This window comes from Camelus dromedarius, chromosome 6 (assembly GCF_036321535.1).
Source record: "Camelus dromedarius isolate mCamDro1 chromosome 6, mCamDro1.pat, whole genome shotgun sequence".
Taxonomy (NCBI): Eukaryota; Metazoa; Chordata; class Mammalia; order Artiodactyla; family Camelidae; genus Camelus; species Camelus dromedarius.
This window is the reverse complement of record NC_087441.1, coordinates 37,542,442-37,569,337: the sequence shown is the minus strand read 5'-3', so window position 1 is coordinate 37,569,337 and position 26,896 is coordinate 37,542,442. Positions and strand designations below refer to the sequence as shown.

At 35.4% G+C, this 26,896-nt stretch overlaps 1 protein-coding gene across 4 annotated transcripts in view; it reads right to left on the bottom strand.

Moving 5' to 3' along the window:
- Positions 1 to 26,896, bottom strand: part of FAM184A (family with sequence similarity 184 member A) — an 88,492-nt gene that overhangs the window by 23,134 nt on the left and 38,462 nt on the right. For all 4 annotated transcript variants that reach the window (XM_031456229.2, XM_031456228.2, XM_064486734.1 and 1 more), the window contains exons 6-9: positions 23,731 to 23,853; positions 15,211 to 15,372; positions 12,913 to 13,034; positions 12,303 to 12,453 (exon numbers count right to left, since the gene is read on the bottom strand). In XM_031456229.2, the coding sequence (XP_031312089.1) occupies positions 12,303 to 12,453; positions 12,913 to 13,034; positions 15,211 to 15,372; positions 23,731 to 23,853 (558 nt within the window). The remainder of the gene's footprint in view (positions 1 to 12,302; positions 12,454 to 12,912; positions 13,035 to 15,210; positions 15,373 to 23,730; positions 23,854 to 26,896) is intronic.

Here is a 26,896-nt window from a genome sequence, read left to right as displayed (position 1 = left end):
TATACATTCAAATTATGTAGTATATGGTGTTGGTTTCTATACATTTGTCATAATTAAAATTTTTAAGGCTTTTTAGTTTGCTGATCTTAAACCAAAGAGAGCCCTTATTTCAGAAAAAAATGTTAATCCTAATTTAAAAAATTCTTACCACAGCAGTTCAGATATAAATTATGTAATATAGTCTACCGGTCAACAGGTACCAGATACTTGGCAAACAACTTTAAAGGCCAAACTGTGCTGACAGTGAACGCCACCTTCTGGTCTCTACCACTTAAAATACTGTTGTCTTTCTGAAAATAAAGTGTTGTAAAAATTTCAAAAAGACAAATTAAAATAAAAAACATAAGGATACACTTTTTTGAAGAAAAGTTTTACCTATTTCCTACAGGGCAGTTGCACAGAGATTCTGTACCTCTACGATGGTACTTGCAGAACTCCCTCAAAACAGAAACTGAAACATCAAATCTGAGGTACTGGATATGCTGGGATGTCAACATGAGACATCGCACTAGTTATGTACATCCTACCTACAACCTTTGGGTTTTGATGCACTGTTGTGGTGGTTTTTCCCATTTAAGAAACCAGAGTCTTATTACAGAAATGAAAGAATACAGAAGGTATATAAATAGTTTGTCCTCAAAACAAAGCATCTCTCGAGATAGTAAATGTAATCTATGGTTCTCAAACCTGGCTGTATATCAGAAACATCTCTGTAGAGTTCAATAAGTGTACTTGCCCAGGTCCTGGTCCCTGGACACTCTAAATAAACAGGTCTGTAATTAAAACCAGGCCATCTAACATATTATTCCTAACTACCAAAGTATTAAGTGTTCATTGTGAAAAAAATACAGGAGTGTATAAAATAAAAAGGAATTCTCCTTCATTTCCTTTCCTTACTACATTCCAATCCCTAAGAGTAATTAATGTTAATACTTTATCTCCCTAGCCTTATGATTTACCTCTCTCGATATAATTTCCTTTTTTGTTTTCATTTGTTTGGTTTTTTTTCACTACATCATATAAATGGCTGGATGATTTGCACCAGGTAGAGAGAGTATCTGCCATGATCTGACAAAACACTGGCTACACACACAAGTGACTTGGGGGCCCCAGGGCACACCTCAAGAGACCAGTGCTTAATGTCCTGAAACAGACACCCATGGGGCTGCCGCCTGGCATAGACCATTCCCTGTGTCTTACTCAGAGGAGTAAACACTACTGCATTCGTGAAACCATGAAGCTGTCCAGACCTGCAGATGTTTCACATACCCAATTCTATGTAGCTCCTTCTAAGATGAGTACACCCATGGATTTACTCAATGACAGTTAATGATTTCTTCATTAGGAAGGCCAATGAGTTTGTGTTTTTAGAGGTTTGTTTTTCCTTTCATGGTGACATTTCTGGGGTACACAATCCATGACATTTAGGTATGCCCGTTCTTTTCACTGACTACACAGACCTCGTATGGCAGGCACACTGTTCCTTGCCTCCTCGAATGCCCAAATACACATCTTCCCCTTTCCTTTCTTCCCCCAGTTAGCTGAACTCTAGAGCTTGTTCAGGGACTGAATGGAAATCCCTATCTTCAAGAAGGCAGGCCCCACTCCCAGCACCAAGGAGTGAGTTATGATAGGGATTAAGAAAGTTACAGTAATCTAATTCTAAGGACATGTCATCCTGTTTTAGTAAATAAGCTAAAAGGAAGTATATGGGGAATTTGAGGGGAAAGATTTTATTTCCTGATAAAAGTAAAACATGCTTAAGGAGAGTCTCCTGCGTTAGCACAGCTATTCAAGAATGTGATGGCTGGAGCTGTAGCAGCCATGTCACAACTGTGATATGACAAATTTGAGGTCAAAAAGTTAACACATTGAACACAGCAAAGCAGAAGTACAGAAAGTACCTGAACTCTTGATTAAGTATCTTGGCAGCTTAAGCCACTGTTAACTGGATGTTCTGCTGCTTATAGCCAAATGTATCCTGACAGACATAATTCCAAAATATATATACACTATAATTACTTTAATCCTTCCTGATGGAAATTCAGATCATCTCACTTTGTTTTGCTATTACAAACACTGCACCAAACCCATCAAATACAAATGGTACAAACACATGCACATGTGAGTCTATCAGGAGGCTGCACCCATCTCTCTTTTTTAAGTTTCATGGATGACTTTAACGCACGGTCACAGTTGAGAACCATTGTCCTGGTATTCATAAAACTAAAACACTGGCTACTTCTTTAACGATAATCTTAAAGCAATGTCTAGAGAAGTCTCTGAAGCCCTAGCTTTTTACTTATCCTCTGCTCTCAGTTCATTTTATGAGATCAAGGAGGAAAACAAAACATTTTCCTCAAGTAATATTACCTATGACCTCCTCTCCTGCAGTTTTGATCAATTTATCAAGATACTAGTGAACTATTCATCTTATGCTTGTGTGTTTTTGGAGAAGGCTGTTATATAAATTATGATTTTTTTCAAAAATGATTTGCTTTTTAAAGGTTTTATGTGAGAGGGTTCATTCATTTTTGTAAAAAGAAAATTAAAAAATTTTTTTGAAAAATAGGATGCATAAATATAATTTCATTTTTTGATAAATTATAGGTATGGAGTTTTGTTGAGCCAAGATACTTATTAATTTTGATAAGGTCAATGTAAATTATTAGAAAGTCTATACCACATAACATTAATACCCAATACTTTCAAATATATAAAGCAACATTAAAAACTGCTACCATAGGTTTAGTAGAGGACAGTAAGGATAATTTACTAGTATGTCAATAACTTATATAAAAGCTTGTATAAAATGTTTGCAGGCATCTGAATATTTTAATTCTTTCTATTGTTTTTCCTTTTTTAACCTCTAATTTGCTATGTTTGAAGAGTTTGGCTAAGAAAAGCAAATTTACACTTGTGAAGTTATGATCATTCTGAAAAATTCTGAATTGTTCATAATTTTTTGGTATTTTCAAAGAGCTATAAACTGAGTTTATTGATTAAGAACCACAATAATGCCTACTTAATGTCCTTAGATATTTCTGGAATATGTTTCCAATCATCCTCTCATTCTTAAGCTGAAAAAATTAGAAAGATTTTATGAAGGACAGAGGCATCAACAATTAATTGGGTTTTTTTTAGAACAAGCCAGCGTATAGTGGAAAACTTGCCTGGAAGGCTGGGTAAAGACAGTGTGGGTGGGGGTCAGATCTCACCCTGCTGAAGGACACTCTGACAAGGTCGCATCTTGTTTGGATGATGGCAGAGGAAAGGGTTGATCCTAAATCACTATGATGTTACAAAAGAGAATTAATTAATGGAGATTTCATTGTGTTTCAAACCCCTTTTACTTATTTTGTAGGAGATGAATCAAGGCGTTCCCATTTCAGTTACTAATAGATTTAACTTCAATAAGATTGTTTTTATTTCAATGGACACTTTACGTTTATAACAATTTAGAAAAAAGTGACTATGTTGTGAAGTACAGTTCTGAAGTACAGTTCAATTAATTTTGACAATAATCATATCTTATTTGGGTTCTTATTTCTATCCTAATCAGCATATATGTCAAAAAGTCTGGACTAATACAGAAATCATGCCCAAATTCTTACTATGTTCTCTGTGACTGTTAAAAAAATTTCTAAATGTAGCCTTATTTCATCAAAATTGAGACAAATATCTTTGTTGCTTATTTTAAAATATATTAAAGAAAATGGCATTAAATGTTTATGTATTTCTTTTTTATTATGACAGCCAAATTCTTTATTACACAATGAGGAAACCCAGAGTCAGAATATGATCTAATGGATTTCACCATTTTATCTCTTCTTTTTTTTTTATCTCATATTCTTTTCCATTATAGGTAATTACAAGATACTGAATATAGTTCCCTGTGCTATACAGTAGGTCCTTGTTGTACATGTATTCATGTATTTCTAATTGCTTTTGATAGAGAGAATAAAGTTGAATATAAAGAGTAGGTAAAACTTTCTTTTCTTCCATAGTAGAAAGAAATTAGGGAGGTATGAGGACATAGTTTTGCTTGAGAAGTATCAAAATTTCACAGAACATCTCTAGACTCAAGATTTGATTCCTCTAGGTCAGGAATTGGCACATTACAGCCGGTTTCCGTAAATTAAGTTTTACTGGAACACGGCCACATGGATTCATTGCCTGTGGCTGCTTTCACACTACCACAGCAGAGGCCGGCAGCTGCCACAGAAACTGCACGGCCCACAAAGCCAAAAATATTTATTGTCTGGTCTTTTGCAGAAAAAGTTTGCTGACCTCTGCCCTAGATATCTAGAAAAATATTCAAAGATATTTAGCTCTCTGTTAACTTATTTTAAGGAACAAATTGGGTATGGGTTTGATGTGAAAATAAATCTCATTTTTTCTCTTCATATGTAAAGAAAAAAAGTTCAATGAGTATTTGAATGGAATATTACTTTGAAGCTGAATTTCTGCATATCTGAGTATATGTAAGTAGAAGAACAGCTTTGCCAATTCTTAGGAAAGGAATTTACTCCATTTTGTTTTAAATCTTTTAACTATTAAAATGCAAAATATGTTTTGAATCTATGAATCTTCACAACTATCTAATACTTTTAAGAAGTCAATTGATACTACTTTTTTGAAAAATAAGCTAGTTTAACAAAAGAAGAAATACATTTTATATTTATTTCCATTTTATCATAGTCAACTAGTTAATAGTTATTAAAAATGTTACTATATCTTTCAAAATAAACATTAAAATAATGAATTTTATGTTTGAGATGTAAAATCTTGCTTGGCTTTAAAATAAAACATATGCTTATTAATACAATGTGGTAGATGTATGCACATACACAAATGAATGGCTGAGAGTTAGAAGCTTTTGTTACCCAGATACAAAACAGATCTTACTGAATGTCCAAGTGTATTTTTTATGTCATAAGTTAAAGCTTTAAAGCGGTGATGATGTTTATGCAAAACCAAAAGCGCAACATGCCTTGGTGTACAAACTATAAGTGCCGCTAACTTACATTGTTGATAGATTTATGCAAAGCTTCACCCAGAGAGTGCCGCTATGAAAAGGGAAATATTCAGAATAAATAAAGGGAATAAAGGGAAACATTCAGAAATCAACTAAGTGAAAGAAAGAGGGACAAAAAGCGAGAGTAAAACATAGAATATTAATTATAATAAGCTCAAGAAAAATTAGGTTGAAAACAGTTCTGAGAAAGAAATAAGACAAAAAGAAATTTAAGACATACAGTCCAAATTATCCACCATCCCTTAAAATAGTGTCTGATGGTTGTGGGCTGGCAGACTTACCTATGCAAGGTACCAAAGGCTAGTACTTGTAAACCAGAGTTCAGCTTTTAAGATAATGATTCTTGAAGTACCTAGAAGAAACAGCCCTGTTCTAAATCCTTCCCCCCAAAGAAATCTACAACATGTAATAATGCTTCCAAGCACCACACTGAGCACTGGAGTAGGTTCTCAACGGATTTCTGTTACGAGAAGTGAGTGGATGAGAACTGAAGGACTAACTTGACTGACTGCATAATTTGGGGGCCAGAAACAAATATGAGGTAATCACTGAAAATGTCAAGATTTAATAATAATCTAGTTTTATACTTGGGGGAAAGGAAGAAGAGATGCCTTAATATATTTCAACCCTGTTTTCTATAGGACATATTTGGTAAAATTATGTATGATCTGAGTTCATTTTTTAGAAGTTCATTGAAATGTTGAATGGTAAACCATTGGAAAAACACACACCCTCCCTCCCCCAAATATGGGGAAAATGTGATTTCATTTTCAATTGCCTTACTTTCTTGCCTCCACAAAATACAAAATAGTATTTTAAATTTATATTACTAATTTAAATAAAAAAGCTCCTGTAAAATGGTTTTTACTTTGGACACTAATCAAATTTTCATAAAGAAACATAGTTATTTTTTATCATAATGTGATTATTCCTTGGTGTGTCGTAACTAAAGCTAATTTTTATTTGGTAAACAATTTTTTTACTGATAACTTAAGACTACTATAGGATATAGTTTACTCTATATAACAGAAGCATATTTGGAACATTTGCTCCACTCTATTCTATTCTCCAGAACAGTATGGCCATTCTAACAATACTGATTATTCCAATCCAAGAACACAGTATCTTTCCATCTGTTTGTGTCGTCTTCAGTTTCTTTCATCAGTGTCTTACTGTTTTCCAAGTACATGTCTTTTGCCTCCTTAGCTAGGTTTATTCCTAGGTATTTTACTTTTTTTGATAGGTTGCTTTGTAGGTATTTGATTCTTTGATTAATTTTGTATCCTGCAACTTTACTGAATTCATTGATGAGCTCTAGTAGTTTCTGGTGGTGTCTTTAGGATTTTCTATGTATAGTATCATGTCACCTGCAAACAGTGACAGTTTCACTTCTTATTTTCCAATTTGGATTCCTTTTATTTCTTTTTCTTCTGTGATTGCTGTGGCTAGGACTTCCAAAACTATGTTGAATGAAAGTGGTGAGAGAGGGCATCCTTGTCTTGTTACTGATGTTAGAGGAAATGCCTTCAGCTTTTCACCACTGAGTATGATGTTAGCTGTGGGTTTGTCATATATAGTCTTTGTTATGTTGAGGTATGTTTCCTCTATGCCCACTTTCCAGAGAATTTTTTATCATAAATGGATACTGAATTTTATCAAAAGCTTTTTCTGCATCTACTAAGATGATCATATGGTTTTTATTCTTCAGTTTGTTAATGTGGTGTATCACATTGATTTGTGGATATTGAAAAATCCTTGCATCCCTGGGATAAATCCCACTTGATTATGGTGTATGATCCTTTTAATATAGTGTTGGATCAGTTTGCTAGTATTTTGTTGAGGATTGAGGATTTTTGCATCTATGTTCATCGGTGATACTGGCCTATAATTTTCTTTTTTTGTAATATCTTTTTCTGAATTTGGTATCAGGGTGATACCAAAATCAGAGGTGTTCCTTCCTCTGTAATTTTTTGGAATAGTTTCAGAAGGATAGGATTTAGGTAATTCTTGACACCTGTCAGAGACTAGGTCTTTAAATAACTTTATAATCATACATCCACTGAACTCTTTCAAATTTAAAATATTTTAATTCTTTTTTTGTAATTTTGTCTTATGAAATGGAAATAGATTAAACTGATTTATTACTATAATGCTATCTAGAAGTTCTTCAGTATTTTTCAGGTGTGTTCTGGGCCCTGGGACTTCTGCAGGCACACACTGCCTGCATTTCATTATAGTCTTACTACAGTATTTTGCAGAACAGATATATATATATATACATATGCCCAGTACACATTAATAACTGCCCAGTATTTTAACATCTCTTTTAAAGCTAGGTATAGATATCATAGTCCTGTCTTTTCACTCTTGTCTCCTAAAGGTGCCAATATAAAAACTGGATAGACAAATACTAAAAGGGGAGGTCTGGGCAGGAAAAATAAAACTAAGTATTTTTAGACTTGCAAATTAATTCAGAAAACAATTTAGTACTATTTATTTTAGAAGAAAACTCTCAAGTAGAAAAATAATAACGTAAGTCTGATAAAAGAGGATATAATATAGCTAAAGTAAGACTGTCATTAATTTTTTCTGACTGAAGAAAAATTAAAAACAAACTTCCATATTTACTAAGGAAAATATGGCAAATTAACTTTGAATCCAGGAACTGAAAGAGGAAGGATGAAGTGTAACAGATGTTGGTTGGGTTTTAGTACTTTCATTCCGTTCTGCATTTTCTGAGAAAGCAAATTTGAATCATGCTGGCTATTCCCACTCTGTTCTAGCTGGTTCTTCTCTTTTCTTCATATTATTTCCTTTCATCTCCTTGCTTCTTCTTCCCTTGACCTCTCTCTTCCTTACCCAAGCCACCTCTTTTCCCAGGGTTCAGGCTGGGTCTCTCATATTAGTCTTACATAGTTTCCAGGTCTCTGAAGCTGTTCTTCCATTAAAAGACAGTACTGTTACTCATTTAAAACAGGCATAAAACTCATGAAAACATCATCTTTTTTTCGATAGCAAGAAATACAGTTTCTAAAGAGAGAATTTCTTTATCTGATATAAAACTTCTTAAGAGTTAAGAGATGGAGCCAGCAGAATGAGTACTTAGCTTCTAGTGCCAAATTTACTCAAAAATTTTGTGTTCTAAATAGTCTAGACCAGTGCTGTCTAATAGACTTATAATTGAGAGTCACATGTGTAATTTTAATTTTTAGTAGCCATTTAAAAAAAAGGTTAAATTATTTTTAGGTGTATATTTAACCCAATATATCCCAAACACTAGTACCAATATGTAATTATATACAAAATACTAGTGAGACACCCCATATTCTTTTTTTACACAACATTTATTTCAATGCTCTGTTTCTTAACTCATGTCATTGTTCTTTCCTACTGAGTGTGAAAAATTCCAAAATATCCTGTGATTGTAAAATCAGTACATCTAATATCAAACTTACCATCTCACCCGCCTCAGTGAAGCAGCTTGCCGTGACCTCCCTGACTCAGACCATGATCTCCTTTTCATTATCCTGGTTTCAAATCCTGAGTCAGCTTTAACATCTCCTTCTCCTTTACCAAAGTATTGCATCAAATTACATGATTTGTTCCTTTATAATTTCTCTTGTTTAATTCTCAGTGAAATAAACCTAATTCAGGTCCTAATTAGGCAGAATTATTTGTATTTCATATATTTGACAGCCTCCTCTTGGGATGCAGTGCCTTGGTTTTTCCTCACTCTGTTCAACAACTACTGAGTGCTTACTATACGCCAGGCACAGTTTACACGCCAGGAATCCCACTCTGGTGGAACTACATTCTAACAGGGAAGAGAATCAGTATAATGCCATGGGGGTAACATGTTTTGAAGAAACACTAAGTAGAATAAGGAGAGAGAGTGACAGAGGTGCTATTTTGGAGAAAGTAATCAAAGAAGATCTTTTTGAAGAGTTAAAATTTGAGCAGAGAATTGAACAAAGTAAAGGAACAAGCCATGCAGATCTGGAGAAAGTGGATTCCATGTGGAGGGACTGGAAGAGGCAGAGGCCCTGAGATGAATTAAACGTGGTGTGGGTGGTCCAGAAACTCCAAGCAGTCCATTATGACAGTAAAAAAAAGGAAGGGAGAGAGTGGCAGGAGATGACACTGACCATGCAGCCCGGGGCCACAGTAAGAGTGTGGACTGTGTTCTCAAGGCGATGGGAAGTTACGGGGAATTTGAAGCAGAAGGGTAACATGACCCCACTTAATATTTTGAGAGTATCTCTCTGGCTGGTTGGAAAATAATCTGTAGGTGGGCAAGAGGAGAAGTAGGGAGACTGAAGGTTCCAGGGGCGGTGCAGAAGAGAACTACAAATGGCTTGGACTAGGGTGGCAGTGCAGGAAGTGGTGAGAGATGGGCAGATCCTGGGTGGACTTGGAAGGCAGAGCAGCAGATATAAACAGCTAAATGGACTTGTGGCCTCTAAGTTCAAAATGGAGACTCAGACGTAAAGCACAAAATTCCACAGCTCTGAATGTCTGAATGATCTGTGTGTCTCTCAGATTTCTCAGTCCACTGATCTGAATGAGGACACTGGAATATGAAGTCATACTGGACCCCAAATAAATCTGTCTTGAAAAAGGTGAACTGAAGAAACACATGATGGCAGTTTAGGATCACAAACAGAAATATGATCACAGAGGAATCTACATAATCACTTTTCTTTAGACAGAGTTGAAGAGTAAGAACGTAGTTCTTTTGCCTTAAATGAATTCAAAAATACACACCAATTAGCCCAGGAAGCATAATTATTAGTTTTGGACTAAAGTGTAATCATTGGATAGCAAAAAAGAACACAATGAAATATTAAAAGAAAACTAAAAGATACAAAATTAGACTCTGATTGGAGCAAACAATAAAAATAGTAGCGTTTTGGAAATTTTCATAAAGTAAAAAGCATCTTCATTAAAAAGCATTAAAGAAAACGTGAATTTCTTATGCTTCTCTACACCCACTTTCTCATACGTAAGCCATGAAGGTTAGTTTATATCAAATTTAACTCTCAAAGAGTTTAAATTCATGCAAAAGACAAATAATTTTATTTCTTCTTTGCTCTAAGTCGGATGAAATATGTGTAAGCTAAGGCACAAAAACAGACTCGTGTTCATTTTACTCAGAAATAGTTAAAACATGTTAAAAAGCAGGTCCTCTGATACCTTTCACAACACATGCTTCTCCCTAAGCCTTGGCTGTTCCAATTCTATTCTCCACTCTTACCCTCTTAATGTCACAAAGCCCAAGCCAGGTCTGTTTTCCCTAAGTGCGTGCGGAGGGTGCCGGCAGTGCTGGGTGAGTGGAGTGAACGGGCTGTAGGGGGCGGGGCCGGGGGCGGAGGGTCTGGGGAGCAGAGCTGAGCAGGCGTCAGAGCACACACTCTAGGAAACTCTGAAAGAGTCAAGAGAACAAGATCCAAAGGGCCAAAAAGGGGCTTCTGGCCAAAACAAAGTTCCCCTAGAAAGATTGCAAGAATGTTTGTCATCGCATGTCTACAAAGAGTGAAACTTCCAACATGATGCCCACTCACTGTAATGTGTTTCTGTTCAGTTTGTTTTCTTAACTTTCTTCAGGTACAAACCATCCAGGCGTGCAGCCGCTATCTGCCAGCTTGTCTACGGTAACGTGTATGCCCTACACATTCTAAAAGTGGGGAGATAGGAAGATACTGAAATTTTGGAAATGGACTGAAGTAGCACAGAACAGTTTTACCTTTGGAGGCTATTAATTCTTGGTTATCTTGATATTTATGGTTAATCTGCTTTGAAAACTGACTCTTTCTAAAGCTGGCAAAAATTGGAGCCACATGTAATAAATTATTTTAAAATACTAGAACTAAAACAAGATGCAAAGCATTATGTCCTCTCAGGCATGAATAACGTAGACCAGACATCCCCCCAAAAAAGGAAAGAAAAGAATGCCAGAATATCAGAGAAGTATGAATGAAATCTGACAATTTAACAGAAGAGAGAATAAATGAATAACGAAAAAAATAATTTGATAGAAAACAGGTGAGGGAGGTGGTGGGCCCTCTTTACAGTGCCAAGTCCGGTTAGAAAATGTCTATGTCAATACTTTCCGACTGAAAAACAAGGAAGATTTTTAAGGATGTGTTCCAGTTTTATCATACAATTGAACTAATTAAATCTTCCTAAGTACAGAAAGAACATCACAGAGGGGTAGTACCACTTACCCAGGAAAATCTGTCCTTCTAGATCTCCAGGTAGGAATGTAAAATAAGTACACAGGAGGTAGCTAACAAGCAATGCTAACATGGTGACCAACTATAATGAGAGCTGTTTTCCTGTTTTTATCTGAGTCTCAAGGGTTTCAAATTTATTCACAAAAGCTTATAAATATTCATGTATGTATACCCCCTTTTCAGGGTAACATTGTAAGTTATCACGAAATACTACACACAAATTGGCAGACCCCAAGTACTCTTGAAAGACAGTGCACGTATGTACCTATGTAATAAATAATCTTACAAAAAGCCTATCCTGTTTATTTTGAAATTCATCATGATCACAAATGGAAAGATAATAGTGGATTTCTGGCACTAAATTACTGAGCTGCTTCTTATCCAAGTTCTGCACTTGCTTATCTACTGGTGACTCATGCAGTCAGTCCCATTTAATTACTGGCTTTGCAGGAGAATGTTAAGAATTCACAAATTTAGAAGTTGTGTAAATGAGTGAAAATGTGCAAAGTCTTTTAATTATAGTTATAAATGCTCTGGAAATAAAGTGAGCCTGACATAAGAAGATAGATTTAGAAATACTACCACCTTTCATTTATGTCATTCTGAAGCAAAACAGGGAGCATCCTGTTGGTGAGAAAGCAGTAAACTGCTCATTTCTGGTAAGTGGTTTTGGGAAATCAGGGTAACATGTAATAAATTTTACCTTCCATTGCCCAAATGGTATCTAATGGCTTGGAAAAAGATGTTATACTTTCAAAAAATAAAACTCTTCCATTAAAAATCTTTAATGTGCTCAGTTCAAGTTATTAAACCAAAAAAACTGTAAGTGCTTCTCAGTATTTAGGACCACAGATGTAACCTCATTAGTGAGCACAGTTCCATGTGTTTAAGAATATGTCATCTTGATTTTATACATTTAAAAAATTTTAAGTTTGCCCTACGAAAAATGACAAAATACAGTGAATTAACACACAATGTTATTTCTATTTCTTTGGCTAGGGAACCTTCATAATCTACAGGCTATTAATTACCTGGTTTAAGAGATCTTCTACTTTCTTCTGCCATGAATCCCTGGCTGCATTTTTCTCTCGCTCTTTTAACTGCAAAAGTTGAGACATTGCTGACTTTTTATCCTCTTCATGTTGAAGCCTTAACTCTTCACGAAGTTTAGAACACTCTTGTCTGAAATAAAACAAATGCATTTAATTTGTAAAGAGAATTATTCCTCTCATAATGGTAGTATAGTTGTTCACAGGTTTTCCAAGCGTTTAATTAATTCTCAAAAGCCAACTCAGAATAAGAGGTGACTATTTTATAGTTAAGAACCATAAGGTAAATTGGTAACTTACCCAAGATCACTGAGTTACCAAATGATCAATAGCAGACTAGGTACTAAAACAATAAGTCTTCTGACCTCAGGTCAGTAATCTGCCTATGTTATAGTCAAGGAAATGAAATCAAAAATCATCTGCATTTAAGCAGAAAAAAAAAATCCAATTTCTCTGCATTTCATCATGGGAAAAATTAATTAAAAATGCTGCTAGTATGTCTTCAACAATAAGACAATATAAGCCACATAATAGAGAAACATTTTTTGCATGTCTTTGTAGATAAGATTCCATGACAGAGTGAAGAATGTACCTAAGGTTTTCAGTCCATTTTATCTCTAGGTCGTGGGCCATTCTGTCCACTCTGAGCTTTTCTTCCTCCTTCATGGCAGCAAGCGTCTCTTCATGCTGCTGCCTTTCTTGTTCTAGCTCACCCTGCAGAATAAAAACTTTTCAATGATGATTAGTCTTCAAAAGCAAAGTCACTGCTGCTTATTTCAAATAAGCAGAGTGCTTGCATTAGAACTTAAATTCTTACAGCACAATAACTGATAGTGCTATCTATGACAATTATTCGAGATTTTCTGACAATAAAATTATGGTACCCATTTTATATTTTAAATGTCCCTGAGCAAACTATATTTTATTAAGGTTTGCAAGTTTACAAGTTATTCTACATGGTTTAAAGTCAGTGTTAAATTAATAATCTTAACTAAACTTTCCATATCACGGTATCTAACAATTCAATTATCTTTAAGGGTACACACATTACATAGGAAGATACATTACTTAAATTCATTCACATTCATATCAAAAGTATACTATCTGCTCAAAGCTTAAGCATTACAGTCATACTTCACTGACATGACTGAAGTAACTGTGAGAAATTTAGGCTTCTGACTACTTTTATTATGTAACTTGAAACCAGTGGTCCATGGGGTTAGTGTTATAGTAATACAATATGATATATATGAAATCTCTGTAGAGTAGCATAAATCAAGTGGTTTTCTGGAGCTTAGGCTGGACATGAAATGTTTGGACAACACTGGCAACCATCGATCCTTGCCAGCAGTGTAGGTGCTCTTAGGGGACAAGAGAAAAGAGACAGATGATGGTCCATCCTGTCACCCACTTGCTAATAACACGTGTTGTAGCATTGTTGAGGGGCATATCCAGATTAACAAGAAAGCAGCAAGTCAATGCTGCAACTGCCACTCTACACAGTTGATCTGGCTATTAAACAGTCAGTACTGAAACCTGAATTCAGCCACCTTAGCCAACTGTCATTTTCACTAAGTACTTGGCCTCTAGGAATTATTTTTTTTCCACCAAAGACAGTGATGAATGGAGAACTACTTAAAAAGTATTTCTTTTACTGAATGCAAAGCACTTGATTAAACATTATTGTGGGAGGGGAAAGAGGTAAAGAAAATACTTGCTTTTAAGGAGCTTACCCAAAGTTATGGTAAGCCGTGACGCAGCACCTGTATTTTCTTGATTGCATTTGTCCAGCAGGACAGAAAATGAACAGTTGATAAGACTTTGCTTAAAATTTTTATTATGTTCTACTATTTGATGGAAGGACAATGTAAACATAGGCAAAGACCTTAAAGAAATGAAACTGAATCCAATTCTAAGCAAAAAAAAACTGAACATTAATAAAAGGCAACACTTAATAGAAGCCTTACTATTTTGCTAAGCACTGTGCTGTAATGGTTTACCTCATTGTTATGACAGTAGCAGTGTAAGTGTATCATTATCCCCAGTCCCTCCTGCATTGTGTGGATGAGGAAATTAAGGCTTAGAATAAGTAACGTGCCCAAAGTTACACACTAAGTGGTAGGTCCAGAATTCACATGCAACCAATCTGACAGCAGAGCCCATGCTTTAAATCATCTCTCTGAAGGAGAAAATCAGAAATCTCTGGCTCCTACCCTCCTAGTTGTACGCATTCACTTCTCTACCTTTTAAGGCAGCCTAAATATTTGGTCCGCTTCATGGGATGGAAGGGGAAACAGATCCTTTCTGAAATCTGTATGTCTCAGAGAATCATTCAGTTGCTATACATGAGAGGTCAAACTCTTACCGGTAAAAGAATTGTGCATACTAAACGTTAAGAGTTGAACTGTGTATTCAAAAAGACACGTAGAAGTCCAAACCCCAGCACCTATGACTGTGATCTTATTTGGAGATAGTTGAAGTCACATTGGAGCAGGGTGAGCCCTTAATTCAGTATGACAGGTATCCTTATAAGCAGCTGTGAGGACACAGGAAGAATGCTGTAGGGAAGACAAGAGAAGTTGTGCTGCCACAAGCCAAGGAATGCCTGGGGCTCCTGGGAGCCAGGAAAGGCAAGGAAGGATCCTCTCAAGAGGTCTTTAGAAGGAAGAATGGCCCCGGTAACACTTTGACTTTGAGCTTTCACTCTTCAGAACTGCGAGAGAAGAAATCTCTGTTGTTTTAAGCCACCTGGTTTGACGTACTTTGTTCTGGCAGCCCTAGGAAACTAAAGCACTATTAAAGGCGACATTTACAGCAAACCTTAAGCAAAGCAAATAAATTATATTTTTACCTTGCTGATGTTTAGATTACAGCAGAATAATGACATTACCTCAACATTTAATAGAGCATCCTTGGTCTCCTTCAGCCTGTTTTTAGTCAAGTCAAGCTCATTCTGAAGTCTTTCCTGGGAGTCCTGAAGACTTGCAATGAGTCCTTCCGCAGAGCCAAGACCTTGCTCACTTTTGCTTACCAGATCTCGGAGGCGGCCAATCTGCAAGTAAGTACAGGGCTTTGAACATGCCTCAGTATAATTAACTAGCAAAACAGTGATGTTTGTTTTCTTAAAGTCTTTTTTTTTATTGTAATTTTACTAAATAGATCTTTCTTGATGATTCTGGAAGAAGCATTCAACATGACAGCCTTCATCTGTTGTTGTTTTTTATTTTAAAGACTTCTGTATTTATGATTTCCCTTTGTCAAGACAACCATGTAAATAAATGGATACCTCAAGCTCCTGAGAATTCCTGGTTCTAGCATATAATCAAATACTTATAAAAAGGAACTGAAGCAAGATAGATTATACCCAAGACTGAGGAAAAAAGTACTTTTTAGATAAAAAGATTTAAAAGCCTGCTCTTTAAAACTGAATCACTTGTATTTCATACGAGCCCCGTTCTATCTATTTATAAAAGTGACAGATATAGGTCAATATTTATATGCTGGTAAATGCATCTTAAATTAAGATAACTTGTGATTTCTGTGTTTCCACAAAAATCTGTATCATGAAATTGTTGAGTTGAATTTATATATTCTTGAAATTAGGAGCAAATATACAATTTGCTGATTAAGCAGATTCATACACTCACAGCAATGACAACTAAGATTAATAAATGAAATACTTTATCTAGGAAAATGCTATGATGTAAAAATCTCATTTTTATACAACAGTTAAGCTTATCCAAACTCTACAGAAGTGACAATTGGTAATTTAAAACTAATGCCTGAATACTTCTCACTGTAAGTACACATCACAAAGAAAACTATGAAAATCCTTTTTTAACCCCTTCTCTGACCTGCACCCCCACCCCCAACTTCCTGTCTCCTTTCCATGCAGATATACATACATGCTGAACAATTCTGGTGATGGTAGCATTTTATCTTGTTAGCATCTTTAAAAGGATGCCAACCTCATAAAATGAGCTAAGATCTTCCATTTTTTCTGGACTCTAAAATATTTTCAGAGCTAAGATTTACTTACTTTTTGAAAATTTAGTAAAATTCATCCATTAAAATCCTCTAGACCTAGTAGTGCATCTCTAGATACATGATGGACTATTATTTAGTTTCTTTTATGGTTATAATTGGTTTGGTCAGGCTGTTCAGCCACTTTAAGTCATTTTAAAATTATAAACTGTCATACAATATTAGTTTTTCCTAATTTTTAAAATTTACTAGCATATTTGTATATAATATTCATTTACAATGTTTTAAAATTTTCTGTCACTCTATTTATGTCCCAGTTCCCTAGTCTATATAGCTTTCTTGTATCTTATCCACTTTTTGTGTTGATTTGGCTTGCTGTGAATGTGTTTTATAGCGAATGAATGAATTTCAGAAAAGACTGTAACAGAGTTAAAGAGTACTGAACTTAGCACAAAATCTAGTTTAAAGTTCTGTGTCTGCCACTATAAAATAGCAGTAAAAATACCTACCTCACAGATTTATTATAATAATTAAATTCAAGGATATATGGGAAAAGATTTTTTATCTAGAAAGTAACATACAAATATTAGGTACCAATCAATAAGGGAAGGACAATCAAATTCACCTACATGGAGAATTTTCCACCACAATCCAGAAAATTTTCAGATAAATATGCATTACACATACAAATGCAATGTATAAAAAAACCTGTAAAGAACAGTATTCTAGTAATTACATAAAGGATTAAAAGAGAGTGTTTAAGAAACTAAGAATCTAATTAGAGACAATATGTTTAAATAGGCAAAAACTGTAAAATTCTGCACAATTAAATATAATAAGCAAATTGTGATAAACATAACTGATTAAATTTTGTTTTCCAAAATATAATAAAAATATATACATGCAGAACACATTGGTTGTCTCCCAATATCAGAGTCTCCTTTGTCATTTGGGGAATCGACCTTCTTCCCTATCGGCCCATGAGGTCTCAGGAGGGCTTCAACCGGAACTCCAGGACTGAAGCACTTCATTAACACAGACCAGTAAGTTCATCTCACTGTTGACCATGGGGACTGATTCAGTGGCAGGCACACAGTTTAAAGCTCATCTACTCACAGTGATCTCAGGACTTTCAACGGAATTCTTAGAAAAGGTCTTTTCCAGCTGCACATACACCTAAGGGAATGTATGACTTAAGGCATTACCACACAGGGAGCAAATCCGACTCAACCGAAAAAGAGAAACTGAGTTCCACTATCAACAATTTCAGTTCTGAATCTGGTCATGCCTGATGCTAGCATTCCCCTGCGGCTTTCCAGCTGCATGACTTCATAAATTTCCTGAGGCCAGTTTGAGCTGGGATTTCTGTCACGTGCAAGAGAGATCAATACTCAGATTCTTCTTGATAACGTGCATATGAGGGAATTACAGTAAGTAGAAACCTCCTCTCTGAAATATCTATCCATACTTGCTCCTCTCTAATCCATTCTCCTTGAAACACCAGAGTTATTTTATAAATTACAAATATGAACATAAGTGTAAGCACTACCCCCTATGCAAGCATCTTCCAAAATGCTTTCCTTTTCCTTTAGAATAATATCTAAAATTTTCCAAAAGGCTTATAAGGCCCCCCTGGCATAGCTTCTGTGCAACTCTCCAGCGTTGGCTTGGCAACACTCCTCCTTGGTCTTTACACTCATTAGGAAGAAGAGGGGTACTGGGGTTAAGAACTGAGTTCTGAGATCACACCGCCAGGACTGGAATTCTGGCTTTACGCAATTACTATGTGACTTGGGCAGGTTACAAAACTTTTTGTGATTTAGTAACTAGTATTTACTGCATAGCGTTATTGTGAGAATTAAAGAAACAAACAACATAAAGGGGAGACTATATAAAATAATGCCTGGGACATAGTAGGAACTAAATATTAATTATAATTACAGCTGCTATTGCACTCCATCTACACTGGCATCCTTCCAATTCCTAGAAACTTCTCATGCCTCAGGGCCTGTACATAAGCTTTCTTCAGTTTATTCTTGTGGCAAACCTCTGTTAATAACTTATCACCATTTTGCAATTTTCACTAAATTTCTTCTACTATAAACAGTGCCGAAATTTTGTCAATAATCTTTAATTATTTGCTTAAGTTAAATACATTGAAATGTATAAGCCAAAGGATATTCCCATCTTTAAGGCTTTTATATGCGCTACTAAATTCCTTTCCAGGAAAATTATGATTTCACATTCACAGCAGCTTTTGAGTGCATATTTCTTTACCCTTATCAACACTGCATGGTCTCACTTAATTTTTTTTTTATCATTGTTAATTTTACGGTAATGAAATGGCATCTCATTAATTTCACTTCCAGTTTTTAAATTACAGTGATATTAAAACTGTCTTTCCACGTTTTTTCTTTAGCCCATTAAAAAATTAGGGTGTCCGTAAATTTCTTACTGTTTGTAAACACTCTTATGGTGTTAGAAACATAAATTCTGTTACTCATATAATTTGCCAATCACTTAGTCCACCTCTCCCAGTTTTTCCTCACTCATAATTTTGCTCATGGTGTTTTGATGTACAGAAGTTTTCCCTTTAACTGTACAAATATTCTGTTTTTAATTCACGCTACTGCCATCATATTTCAAAAGGCCTTCTTTGTCCTTGTTCTCACTTGTATTTGCATATTTCATTTATATTTATATTCATGATTTGATATTACATTTCAATGCTTAGCCCATTTGGAACTTTTTTGGTGTAAGGTTGAAAAAGGAATTTAACTTCATTGTCCTCTTCTCTTCCATTTACATATAGTCTTAAAAAAGCAGTGTCATCACTATGATTCATATTAAACCTATTAACTCTAGTTTCCATCCAACTTTCGTACTGAAATTATAGAAAAGTCATCCAAGAACTCTTGATTGCATAACTTTTTCAGGCCTCATACTCTGACCCTAATCATTGTGTGACGCTGTGAGGCACTTCTACCTGCTTATAAGTATCTGTTTTCATGGTTTTCTGATATCCATTCATCCTTTTTCTCCTGCTTCTGATTTCTCCTTCGCAATGAATGAGCTCTTCTACTTAAATGGCTTCAAGAACTGCCTGATCTTTAGCTCCAAGCCTGCGCACTCTACCTCGTCTTACAATCACCTCAATGTCAGCATGTCCAAACAACTCAATGTTGCGATTCTAATGTATCTTTACTCCTGTAATTCCTATCTTCCAATAATGGCATCATTATCTGTCTAAATACCTGAGCGAGATACATGAGTCACTTTCTACCACTCATCATATCAAGTGCTATAAATTTTATTTAAAATTTTTATTTTTATATTTCTATTGAAATATAGTTGATTTACAATATTATATTAGTTTTAGGTGTACAATATAGTGATCCAATATTTTTCTAGATTGTACTCCATTTTAAACTTATTACAAAATAAATGCTGTAATTCTCCATGCTGTACAATATATCCTTGTAGCTTACTTATTTTATATATATTAGTTTGTACCTCTTAATCCCATATGCCTATCTTGCCCCTTCTCCCTTCCCTCTCCCTCTGGTGACCACTAGTTTGTTTTCTATATCTGTGAGTCTGCTTCTTTCTTGTTATATTCACTAGTTTGTTTTATTTTTTAGATTCCACATGTAAGTGGTATCATACAGTATTTGTCTTTCTCTGTCTGACTTATTTCACTTAGCATAATACTCTCTAGGTCTATCACATTGTTGCAAATGGCAGAATTTTGTTCCTTTTTATGGCTGAGTAATATTCCATTATATACATATAATGACATCTTCTTTATCTGTTCATCTGTTGATGGATACTTAGGTTGTTTCCATGTCTTGGCTATTGTAAATAATATTGCTATGAACATTGAGATGGATGTATCTTTTTGAATTAGTATTTTCATTTTCTTTGGATATTTACCCAGGAGTGGAATTGCTGGATCATATGGTTGTTTCATTCTATTTTTAGTTTTTTTGATGAAACTCCATACTGTTTTACATAGTGGCTGCACCAATTTACATTCCTACCAACAGTGTACAAGTGTTTTCTCCACATCCTGGCCAACATTTGTTATTTATAGACTATTTGATGATAGTCATTGTGACAAATGAGAGGTAATATCTCATTGTTGTTTTTGATTTGCATTTAATGATTAGCAATGCTGAGCATCTTTTCATGTGCCTGTTAGCCACGTGTTATTCTTCTTTGAAAAACTATTCAAGTCTTCTGCTCATTTTTTGATGGGGTTGTTTGTTTTTTTGATATCGAGCTGTATGAGCTATTTATACATTTTGGATATTAATCCTAACTTATCAGTCATACCATTTGCAAACACTTTCTCCCTTTCAGTAGTTGTCTTTTCTTCTAGTCTATGGTTTCCTTTCTTGTGCAAAAGCTTTTAAGTTTAATTAGGTCCCATTTGTTTATTTTTGCTTTTATTTCTTTTGCCTTAGGATACAGACCCAAAAAACACTGCTACGATTTATGTCAAGTATTTACTGATCTCCTACCATGTGTGGGGTCCCATATCAACTGTGATATAACATTTTATAATACACAAATCCAAATGACTTTCACTTTAACGAAATATTGAAAAAAAATTTATACACACACTTAAAAAGCTTATTTCCAGAAGAAAATCCACAACTTAAATATTATAGGCACATTTTAGAAGACCATAATAGTCAGTTTTATTGATGATTTAAGCCTAGTATTGTGTCTTCAAAGGTGAACCCAAATAATATTTCATATAACAGGGTTATGCTCTACCTGAGATTTTACATTCACTAGCTTCCCTTAATATCCTATTATGATTCTGACATTCATAAATTTATCTATTTAAATCCATAGTTGACCTATTTATATTTTTAGGCTATTTCACTTGTAAAGGTATCAAGATCTATCAACTTATGAAGATAGTGCATTTCTTTAATTTTCTCTAAAACAATCACTTTCAGTCTTTATGAACTACTCCCTCTTTCTGCCTGTCCTTCCACAGATGTATCTACTTCCCATCCAATAAATAAATGTAAGTGGAATAAAGTCTTTATTTAAAAGGCAAAGTTTCTGACTAGATATTTTTTTAAATGCAGCTATACGTGGTTGGCAAGTGGCACATGTAAACATAAAGATGAGGAAAAATGGATAATCAGTGGATGAAAAAAGATAAGCCAGTCATATGAAAATAAAAGAAAGCTGCTTATACAATATCAAATAACACAGACTAAGCCAAAAAGTATGATTCATTAAGTAGCTAAAACAATTTTATATTTGTGTGTATATAACAAAGCTTCCAAATATACAAAGCAAAAATTGACAGAATGTAAGAAATACGCAAATCCACTATCATAGTATCAATTTTTAGATAAATCAAGAAGATAGAAATTGAAAAGAATACAGAATATTTGAAGAAGACAGCTTAAAATCTTGATTTAATGGACCAGAATACAGACTACATGGCATTAAATAAGTGGATGTACCCAGAACATTAAACTTCTTTCATGTGCAAGGTCACAATGCTAGCTGGTCTTAACAAGTTTCAAAAATTGTTTTCATACAAACCACAGTGCAATTAAGGTTAAAAAAGCATTTTGATCTCACACAGTTCTTCCAGAGAATAGAAAAAGACATAAGTCCTACTTCATTTTATAACGCTAGTACAACCTTGATTCCAAAACCAGGAAAGGATGGTATAAAAAAGGAAAAGTACAGAGGAATCTTATTCAAACCTCAAATAGCCTAAAATTAATATTAGAAAACTGAATCTAGCACTATATTGAAAAGATATATATAATCTGTCATGACTAACTAGGACTTATTCTAGAAATCCAAAGTTGATTTAAAATTATAAAATTGATTAGTGTAAGGTACCACATTAACAAATTAAAGAAAAATATGATCTCAACAGATGCAGAAAAATAAACATCGATTTGTAATTTTTTTGAATTAGGAAACCAGAATTACAAGAGAATTTTCTAAACCTGATAAAGAGCTTTAATAAAATAAAACTAGCAGAGAAGCATCATAATTAGCTATGAAATGTTGACATCCTTCACTTTAAGAGCAGGAAACAAAACAAGAATGCTTATTATCTCTGGAGATCCTAACCAGCAAAGTAGGACAAGAAGGAAGTCCCAGGCTGAAGGAAAGGCAGGCGTATACGGAGGGAGGAGCCAGGTAGATTCTTGGGGAGCCATTCTAACATGGCACCAAAACGTTACCACAGTGCTAAAACATTAATGAGAATGTAACTAGAAGGAAAAATCAATTATATATTTAATCACAACTCTTCTCAGTGAGATTATGGTATGTAGGCTGAAGGAATTCCTAAACTACTCAGAATTGAGAGTAGAACTCCAGGGGACCCACATGAGACACACAGATGGTCACTAAACCCTTACCTTCTAATGAGAGTGGGACCCTGTAACTACAAGGATCACGCACTGCGAGAGAGGTATGCAGCGGATGATCTCGGACAATCGAAGAGAGACTGAGCTAGCAGCAATGACAATCTTAATTCTCCATTATATCCAAATGTGCTTGGTACCTTCTCTGATAAATGTTTAAAGATAATTAAAGAATACTGAGTGCAAATCATTAGCCTGCCCGGGGGCACTCCTGTATTTTGGTGTGGTTTGTATAAACAGAAGCAGAGTGATGAGAAAGCAGGACTTAAAGACTGTTGGGAAAGATGGGGCTAGTGAGGGAGGAACAGCTGACAAGACAAGAAGTGTCAAGACCAGAACCTGTTTCAGGAAGATCAGTCTACAAGCCACATGAAGGATGAACTGGAATGGAAGGAAAAGAGACAGCAGCGGGGCACAGGTGTGTGAAGGGCAAAGGTGAACGAAGACGAAAGAGAGAAAGGGATGGAACAAACAATATTAGAGCCTTCCAATTGCCTTTACATTTATTTCATTCACAAATTTTTGATTCATAATAATTTTATTATATTCTATTCTTAGTCTTTTCTTTTCCAGGCTTAATGATACTATTTTTATATAGAATTTATATTATGTAAATTCTTTTATGTAGAATTTAAAAATTAGATGTCACTATCTAGAACTTATAAAGTCTCTTTTTTTAAATGAAGATTCAGTGTAGAGAATACAAAGTCAGTGTTTTGCAAAAGGGCAGAAAAACCTCCTTTCTTTTCTTTCCTATAAGGGGATGTTCTTCTTTGTTTTCCTTTTCCCCACAAAAGCACTTTGATCCAGTATTTTTTGTAGTAAATTTTTACCTGGTGAGATATAATCAATGTTCTATGACAAACCCAGCATTAATGAAAGTTTCTGGATTATTTTTACTCTAGGTATTTTACCTTCACTGAGGCTCACCTACATATACAATGTTACCAAATAAGATACTACCAATAAGACAACATAGGTGATGGATTAGCCTAAAGAATTCTTGCCTCTTGACTGGCTGAATTCAGCTTGTCTTCCAGTTCTTCCTTCAGGTTTTCCAGCTCTTGTTGAAGCTGATTTTTATCCTCTTCCAGGTTTAGTTTCTCCTTTTTATATTGTTCCTCCAATTCCTTGGAAAAAGAAATTTTTTTTAAATTAACAAAATTGCAAATATTGTATACTTCAAAGACCCCAAGAAAAAGACTGTTCTGTTCTTATATTTGATGCTTTGCTCTTCAAATTAGCCTTACCCTTAATCCTTAATATCAGCGTTAACAGTGAATCAAACTAATCCTAGGGGCTTAGATTCTATTACTGTGAATCACTTATGATGTAGCAGTTAAAACATCTTTTTAATGGTGAGAATATCTGACCAGCCTAGATCAAGCTGAAGTCAAAAAATAAAATGTGTGATATAAATGACAATTTGGTGAGATGAGAAAAAATTCTCTCTTTTGAATTCATAATTCTTTTATATTTACATAAAAACACAAAATCTAGTAACATTTCTGAAACTCAGTGGCCTAGCACTGAGCATAGCCAAGAATCAACAAGTGAAAAATTAAGGTATCTAAAGAACAATACTAGTAAAACGGATACTTGCTGAAGAAGAACATACTATTTGCCAGACATGCTACTCATCTTACCACTTGGAATACAAAGGCAATAAGACATGGTACCTGCCCTTAATAAGCTCATTAAAGAATATGTGATTAAATTTAGATGTACATGGGGAGGATAGGAGTATCTGGATGGGGAACTGGTAAGTTCCAGCTTGGTGGGGAACTTTCACAGAGAAAGCAATTCCTAAGCACAGTCTGAAGCTGTGCACAGGGTGGTGAGGCATGAGTAAGTGTAACATTCTAGGCAGAAGTCAAAATATGTGGGAAGAACTATGGAGGGACCAAAGAACATGGTATTTTACAAGTGTTGAGTATTTCTATGGTGTAAGGTGAGAAAAGTAATCAATAGGGCTCTGTGTTGGGAGTCCGCAAGACAAACAAGGTTTGCTGATTTGTGGGATGTCTCACAGGACTCAGCATTTAGTCACACTCACAGCAAAAGGGTACAAAGCACAGCTAGCAAAGGGAAGAGGCACATGGAGCGAAGCCTGCAGGACACCAGGCCCAAGCTTCTAAGAGCCCTCTTACACAGAGCTCCTCAGCAAGCCGGGACAGCACGTGTGAAATGCTGCCCACTAGGGAGTCTCCTGAGGGACTCGGTGCCAGGTTTCCCACTGGGGTCTGGCTACATAGGCACCCCTGACTAGCACATACCAAAACTCCAGACTCTAGGAAGGAACGCACAAGTTCAGCATAAACCACACCATTTGCATAAACAGTTCAGGCACAGTGAGCCACTCCTATCAGGGAATGGTGGGAACCCTCCTGAAATCAAGTTCCAGACACAAGGCGAGGGCCAACCTTGCACCATGTTTTCTAAAGATGGCAGTTTCAGACCTGCTGTGTCATTTCTTTTCTGCATGGATTCTCCATATAATCATATCCTTCTTGGTGACAAAGTTATAAGGAATGGTGAAGTCACCTTTAGCTAAATGTTCTTTAAAAAATAATTTGACCTTGGAGAAAGACTATCAGGAAGCAGGCTGGTTTTAGCTTAGGCTCAGACGTGAGCCACCCAGGCAAGAAAGGAATGAAGCAGCGAGGGATAAATTATTTTGAGAAAAGACAAGGGTAAAGATAAGGCTTTCATAAGAGGTTTTGACTACGGTCACATACAGGAAATTCATGTCGTCTGTCTTACGGCAACCATGTTTCAAAGAATGCTTGTAAGAAATGTAAATGGATGAAAGTAGATTTTCAGGTAGTTGAGAAATTGAAATTTAATGGGTGAGGGGATGATTAGGAGGGCAACGGTGAGGCAAAAATGATACGGATGAAAGATGCCTTGATTCTAGCATTTAGAACTTAATACAGAGGTAACGAGAGGTGAAAGGCAGCTGCAATTTAAATACTCCAAGTAAGAGAGCAGGCGGCTAAGGTGAAAATGGCACGTAGAAATGAAAAGGAAGAACAAAAACAGCTACGGGAGCCATTACTGAAGCAGCAGCAGCTCTACTATAAAACCTGGCACACGTGACAGCCCACCCAGGGCTGGCGACACGCACACAGGTAACTAAAGCTGTGCACACCTCTCCTGGAATAGTGAGCTGACACAGAAAACGACAACCACAGCCTTGAGAAATAACATGTCATTAAGTTCCATCTTAAGCTATTATAAATATAACAGTATGTTTAGACAGAAACACCTTTCTAAAAGGAAGTTTTGTTTGAATTTTTAATAATGTTTAGGTGTTGAATATTTTTTCCAACTAGCTGTCAGAAAAGAAAGGCAGAAGATTTCAATTCACATCTTAGGTTTGTGGTTCTGGGTAAATCATTTAGGTTTATTAAAGTTATTTCACCATCTATATAATAAAAATGACATTAATCTTCAAGACATAAATAATAAGGAATATACAAGAAAGCTTTTAGTAAGCTGTAAAGTGCTATTATGTAAAACATGTAACAACCACCATTAATACAGGCCTACAGGATGCGGTGGTAAAGTGCCTTAGGATTTGATATCTGAGACTTGAATTCAAGGCCTGACTGAATCTTACTAGCTGCATGTGCTTGAGCAAGTGTTTGCCTTCTCTGTGCCTCCACCTCTTTAATAAAATGGGTACAGCAGTGAAACCAACAGCAGTGCTAGAAGGATTAAATGAAAAAATTAACATAAAACATCACTGCGGTGTCTGATACACACAGTAAGAAGTACTGATAACTAACATTTATTTATCACTATTTGTTCAGACATGTCTGGGTTCCTAACACTTAATCTCACTTAACCCTCACAGGGATATTACAAGATGGACCTTCTCTTCATCTGTCAAATAAAGAGCCTGATGCAAAAAACTTTGGGGGCCCAAGATAAGGAGCTAGTAAGTAAAGAGCGCAGTGTAATTACAGCCCCGATCTGTCAGACACCTTGCTTTTTTCTACTATATAATTACTGTCTGTCATGTATTACTATTAGCAAGCTGATTACCTAATTGAGGGAAAAAACAAAACAAAACAGATCATTTTCCCAGGGAAGGAAATTGTCTACAGGAGAGATCACACCTAGGTTGCTGCCTCACGAAAAGACAGCTCAGGATCTAGGCAGTGTTTC